Source organism: Triticum dicoccoides, chromosome 1B, assembly GCF_002162155.2.
Source record: "Triticum dicoccoides isolate Atlit2015 ecotype Zavitan chromosome 1B, WEW_v2.0, whole genome shotgun sequence".
Lineage (NCBI taxonomy): Eukaryota > Viridiplantae > Streptophyta > Magnoliopsida > Poales > Poaceae > Triticum > Triticum dicoccoides.
Window position 1 is genome coordinate 546,149,992 of NC_041381.1, and position 6,311 is coordinate 546,156,302.

The window sequence follows — 6,311 nt, forward strand, 5'->3', positions numbered from 1 at the left end:
CCACTCGAATTAAGCTCAACTGCCCTAGCTCTGGCGTGCGATTCCAATGTCGCCAATGAGCCCTCGTGTCCCCTTTTGCCACTGTGAGCTTCGCCTCGACCCCATCTTCTCCATCACCATTTATGTTTCACGAGGACGCAACCCCCACAGCTTGCCACCGCCACCAAAGGACGCGCCGGAGAAGCCGGGTTTCGGGCCGAGCTTGTAAAAGCCCGACGCAGCCCGAAGCCCGAAATACTCACTGTTTTCAAGCCTGAGCTCGGCCCAAAATCAAGCCCAAAGCCCAAAAGCCCAGCCCAAAATGCAGAAAAAGAGAAGCCCAAGCCTGGCCCAAACTATCTTCCAGGCTGCAAAACAAGGCCCAGCCCAGCCCGGGTTTTTTGGGCCAGGCCGTCCATGCCCGGGTACCCTTGGAGGTATTTTCTGCGTTTGAAACGGGCAGTATTTGATCCAAACAGCACAAACAAACGCTTGCCAAATAGGCTCGCAAATCACAAGATAAGTGGGTGATACAGAGTCACAGTAGCGCCAATATTTCTCGTCCGCCTAAATTATTGTTCTATCCACCATCGCAGCATCGGTATTTCAGTTACATAGGCATGTCCACGACAATCACTAGTGTTAACAAGGGAAGCGAACTGAACTCTTCCGGAAGATGTGCAAAAAAACCGAACAGCACGTAAGATATTCCAGGCTCCTCGGTGCCCAAAACAAGGCTGAAAACACAAATACGCTTGTCCAGCAGGTACTCGTCGTGAAAGAAAAGAGCAGAAGGGATGCCACGTCGACTGCAGGACACTTGGTGGCAGGTCTCTACTAGGGCGAGGAGAAGCTGAACTGGATTCCCGTCTTCCCGCTGTCGTGCTGAGACTGCTTCAGAATGTAGCAGTAGTTCACCTGAACAGAAGCAGTAAACAAGTTTGTTGTTAGTCAGGAGGCAGGCACAAACAAATGACCTGTAATCTGGTGCAAAGGAAATCGAAGAGGACCATCGAAACGTACCTCCACCCGGAACAGTTTAGTTGGCAAAATAATGCCGACGCCAGCAGTGCTCCTAAACGAACGGCGGAATTCATCAAGTGAGAAGTTCTTGTACTGGCCCTCCGACAGTTTCGCAAGATTCCCAGCAGTGAGAAACGCATGACCATGTATTCCAGCGTCTCTAAACACCTTCAGAGGCAGATCAAAGGAGAGGTCCGCAAAGGCAGAAACAGCAAGATCGCCACCCAAGTAATCCCTCCCTGGGACAGCAGCAGAACCATCTTCCGACTCGCCGGGGACAAGCCTCCGTGGTTCTGTTGGGCCAACTCCTCTTGTTCTGAAACCGAGCAAGGATGATATTCCACCCAGGCTGCAAACTGGAGAATTGTGACCTCCCAGGTTAAATCTATCAGTCACAGGTGTAGACGAATTCATAAATCCTCTTGCCAGCGGTAAAACAACACCCGCTCCTACACCAACGTTGAGAGCAGCGTTCCAGAATCCAAAAGGCACGGCAGCACGAACATCAAACTCCTGAAGCAAAGTCAAAAGCACCATATTGTAAGATAATAATAATGAGAACGGATGCGCCAAGTATACTTCTCCATTATTGTGAGGAACCATAGAGAGGAAAAGAGAAATAATAAACAGATTGGTGCTAAAGAAATCGTGAAAAGGGGGACAGAAAAAGCTGAAAACAGACCTGGCGAAAAAATTTCAATCCTTTGTTATCCCAAAGACCACCAACTTGAGAGGACGAGAGAAATGCATATCCTTTTGTTGGCCTGATATGTGAATCCCTTTCATCAATCTTGTATGTGTATTTCAATGCAGATAGAAGGTTATGCCCTAACTGCCTTCTTATGGACGTTGACGCAAGGCGTGACGGATCAGTCAAGGAACGCCATGTAAGGTTGTAAGATAAATCATGGTGCCTGGTTGAAAGCAAACCCAATGAAAGACCAAGTAGGCGCTCCTTGTATGATGAGAACTTCATCCAATCTTGTGACAACAATGAAGCCCGAGCCATCAAGGGTGTTGGTATTGATTTAAATCTTGGCAGCGAGACTCCTACGCCAACCTCTGTTGTTTGGTCGAAACCATATGCAACTGAAGCATCCCAGATGTCTGCATACCCAGCCAAATTCTTCCACTTAACAGCCCCTTCCACTGACCATGCTTTTGCCTACAAAAGCAACACACTCACGCATCAGATGTGATAACCTATGAAATAGTAGTGGAGATTGCCATGCAGTAAAAACAACAGTGTTTTTTTTCCTGCCCTTATGATGCCGACAATATAGGTTCGGTAAAATCAACCTATAAAGTTATATTTATACTAAAAGTATTTGTATTCAGTGTAGGGTATAGGTAATTACCTAAGTACTCCCTCTGTAAAGAAATATAAGAGTGTTTAGATCACTACTTTAGTGATCTCAACGCTCTTATACTTCTTTATGGAGGGAGTACTTCTCAACAGAACAATTATTTTAACAAAAGACATGACAATGCGTTCACTTATTTTTAACAAAACACATACACCCAAACTATATTTTGATTAGAGCACAATGAAACCTACGCTGAACCTTAGTAAATGCAACTTTTTGTTCCGTACTGAAAAAGTAACTGTTAAAAACGCTGAAACATTAGTATTATTTTTTGAGCTAGTTGAAACTTGAAAACATCGGTAGAATGTGCTGAAGATCAAACAAACAAGGTAATATATAGTTGTGAAAGTTGCATGTTGAACACCGATAACTGAACTCATAGGTTGACTCGCAAAGTTGCCCTCTTAATCAGACAAATAAAGATCTTTTTTTTGTTTATGTATCACACTATTCGGACCAGATAGTGTCATGGATTAAGTCTTAAACTATAAAATTAGTTATCAGTTGTCAGGTCAATTTTCTTATGGGCAGCTAAACATACTCACTGTATATCAGTTGATCAAGATTGACTCACATTCATAGATTGAAGAATTTGATGGATAACATCAACATACAAGCTACCAGCTGGGAGGAACAAAATGTAACTGATAACATGAATGACTAAATCAGTTTTTCATAAACATGTTCCATGTACTAATAAGGATGATTTTAAGGTCAAATATAAATATGAACATGTACATTCTCTCTCAGGCTTTGCTTGGAGAATAAAAAAGTAGGTGAGCTGCACCCAAGACCTATACCATATCCCCATTGTCTATTCCTGCTGTTACCTAGGTTGTGAAGGGCCACAAAATTCAGTCCAAGAAAGAGTGATGTGTAATATAGTACGTACTATGGTATGTAGGATGTAGAAAGCTTAATTTTTGTCAGTAAACATCATTGTGCGTCCATCAGGGGTCCATGTATTTACCCAAATATTAAAGTATATTTTCATTCTCAAGCTTGAGATTTTCCATGTTATAATATAGATAATTTACTAGCATTCCCACAATGATATAAAAAAATTGCATACCTTTTGCTTCTTCAAGTTTTCATTGTCCAACAATCGAATAGTATAGTTTAGCTCTAATGAGTTGAGATCGATTATCAGCTAAGATTATGTCCAAGGACAATCTAAGTGTTCCAGGTTTTCCTTCTTACTTAAAGAACTCTATGTGTTCCATTGCTTCACTTATGCAAACCTAAAGTCTACCATGTATTTACAAGAAAATTTTACTTACAGATAGTATTGATTAAAACCGAAGCATCCTAAGTTAATTTGGAGCATCCAGCTAAGTCTACCTCGTGTTACTATCTGGGCTACTTAAGGTGGCTACATTCTGATTGTACTGTTTTAATACAGGCTTACAGTTGCAGGGATACAATCACCACTACTGATGTGCGTCCAACTAGCAGGAACTCATGATGATTAACGAATCATAATACCAATATAAACATAAGAAAACATTAGAAAAGACGACCAACTATTCTAACAATGGGTTAACTATGAATCTAGATCTCAATCCAAGCCCAATGGTACAAACAAGTGTTGCTCCAGGTCTCTAGCTACAAGCAATGTGAACATCCAGCGGAGTCACCAACAAATCGAACCAAGTGGGGAGCGCACCTCGGGCTTGGAGTAGACGCCGGCGTTGCCGCTGAGGGGGATGGCGGGCTCGACGACCTCGATGACGACGTTGGTGGTGCCGGGCAGCTCGGGCGGGCCGGCATCAAGCGTGATGTTGACGGCCTCGAACACGTCGAGCCCGCGGAGCCGCGCGCTGGCGTCGGCGGCGGCGCTCAGCAGGTCCTGGACGGTGGTGGCGGAGCGGAGGAGGTCGGCGACCTCCGCCTCAATGAGCTCCTCGCGCGTCTTGGCGTTGCCCCTGATGATGACGTCGTGGACGCGGATCCCCACGGGGTCCGTGGAGAGCCGCCGGAACACGGACTGCACCTTCTCCCGCTCGTCCAGCTCCTCCTCCTCGTACTCGTACTCATCCTCAGCGACTTCTCCATCGGCGCCAGCCCAGGGCTCGGGGACGCGGTCCCCGGCGTCCTTAGGGTTTTGGTCGGCGGCGGGGTCGGCCATGGCTGGGGTTTGGGGGAAGAGGGGAGAGCCTTCTGATGTTATGGAACTACATACACAATAATTACATAATTAGGCTTCTACAAAAATATGAATCAACAAATTCCACATTCAAGCAAGCATCAAAAAGAACATCTCTAAAACTATCAGACCATCACAAGTATCAACAGAACATGTCTACAACTATGTAACAAATCATGTCTAGTTGATCTGATGTAACAAATCTGACCATCACAAAAATCAAAAGAACATCCCTAAACCATCAGACCATCACAAGCATAACAGAGCAATGGTGTTTTCTTCAGTTACCTTCGATCTGGCTGCTCGGAATCCACTGACCTTCAGATCCGCTGACCAATCCACTAACCTGCTGTCCATCAAAAGGAAAAATAAATGAGCATACTGAGACATACGTGGTGAGTAGAAGGGATTGGGGATTTAGGGTTTCTGTATGGGGTTAGGGATTGGGATAGGGAAGATGGCTGTGGGGGGCTACAGGAAGAAGCGGCCAGGGGGAGGCTCCCGTAACATCCGGCGATGGAGGGGCGCCGCGCTGATGGCAAAAGCGGGCGGCCATGGGCGGCGGACGGCGGGACAAGCGGGGAGGTGGGCCGGCGGGGTGATGCGAGGCAGCAGGACTAGGCCGCATGCGGGGGAGGAGTGGATCTGTCGGCCGGAGAGAGCGGAGAAGAAGGAGAAGGGCGGAGAGGGGCTGACCTGCGCCGCCGGAAGCTCTGCGTCGCAGATATCAATATCTCGGCCTGAATATCAACATCCAAACATACCGTTGCTTTTTCAGATGCGGCCTTTCGTGCTTACCAAGCTGAGGACAAGCGGGATGGGCTGTCTGGGCCGGAACCCCAATATATATGGTCTTCTATTCTCGGTTATTTCCTTGTTTCCTTCTTCTTACTCTACAAGTCTTCACCGTGTCGTGTGTGCTTTCCTTTTATTTCCACATTCCTCCTTTTTCTTATTTTCCCTCTGTTCTTATTTATTGGTATAATACTATAATTTACGTACATTCGGCATTTATCTTTTTTTTGAGAGAAATTTTCAATCTATTCATCAATCATGGCAGTACAGAGAACACAAGAGGTAATAAAAATTACAACTAGGTTTATGGACCACCTAGCGACGACTACAAGCACTGGAGCGAGCCGAAGGCGCGCCGCCGTCATCACCCCTCCATCACCGGAGCCGGGCAAACCTTGTTGTAGTAGACAGTCGGGAAGTCGTCGTGCTAAGGCCTCAAAGGACCAACACACCGGAGCAGCAACCATCGCCGATGAAGAGAGTTGTAGATTGGAAAGATCAAACCTGGAACCACACGAACAAAGACAAACAAAAATTGGATCCAAAGAGATCCACCGAAGACCAGCATCGACCGAATCCCATGAGATCCGACGGAGACACACCTCCACACATCCTCCGACGACGCTATTCGCACCATCGGGACGGAGATAGGACGTGGGAGACATTATTGCTACGAAGGGACATCGCCGCCGCCAAACAGCCCCAACCAAGACGTTCAACCTAGCAAAAACAAGAACGGGATCCCTCCCGCCGGCGGGGGGCCGAGATCCTCCGCACCTCCATAGGCCAAAGGCCATCGGAGGTGGGGCGGATCCGCGGCGGCACCGACGGGAGGAGGAAGGAGACGTTTCTTGTGGAGGAGGAAAGGGTTCTCTCATTTGGCATTTATCTTGCATATGGATTTAGTATATAATTCATTTACCTTTTTTCGAATTTGTTTTTAGCTTTTTTTTTGGTTGGTGGCTTGTTTTTAGCTCTTTTTGTATGCTCTAGCTATAATC

At 46.3% G+C, this 6,311-nt stretch overlaps 1 protein-coding gene across 2 annotated transcripts; it reads right to left on the reverse strand.

Annotated features, from left to right (window-relative positions):
* Positions 1–471: 471 nt before the first annotated feature.
* Positions 472–5,322, reverse strand: LOC119348596 (sorting and assembly machinery component 50 homolog A-like). 2 transcript variants are annotated; one of them, XM_037616605.1, is made up of 6 exons: positions 5,212–5,322; positions 4,804–4,861; positions 4,036–4,543; positions 1,685–2,167; positions 1,003–1,515; positions 472–897 (listed from the first exon to the last, which is right to left on the reverse strand). In XM_037616605.1, the coding sequence occupies exons 3-6, from the start codon at positions 4,495–4,497 to the stop codon at positions 817–819; spliced, it is 1,539 nt and encodes a 512-aa protein (XP_037472502.1). In that variant the 5' UTR covers positions 4,498–4,543; positions 4,804–4,861; positions 5,212–5,322; the 3' UTR covers positions 472–816. The 2 variants fall into 2 exon arrangements, with proteins under 2 accessions (XP_037472502.1, XP_037472504.1); XM_037616607.1 differs by having other exon boundaries at positions 4,804–4,864; positions 5,212–5,292.
* Positions 5,323–6,311: the final 989 nt, after the last annotated feature.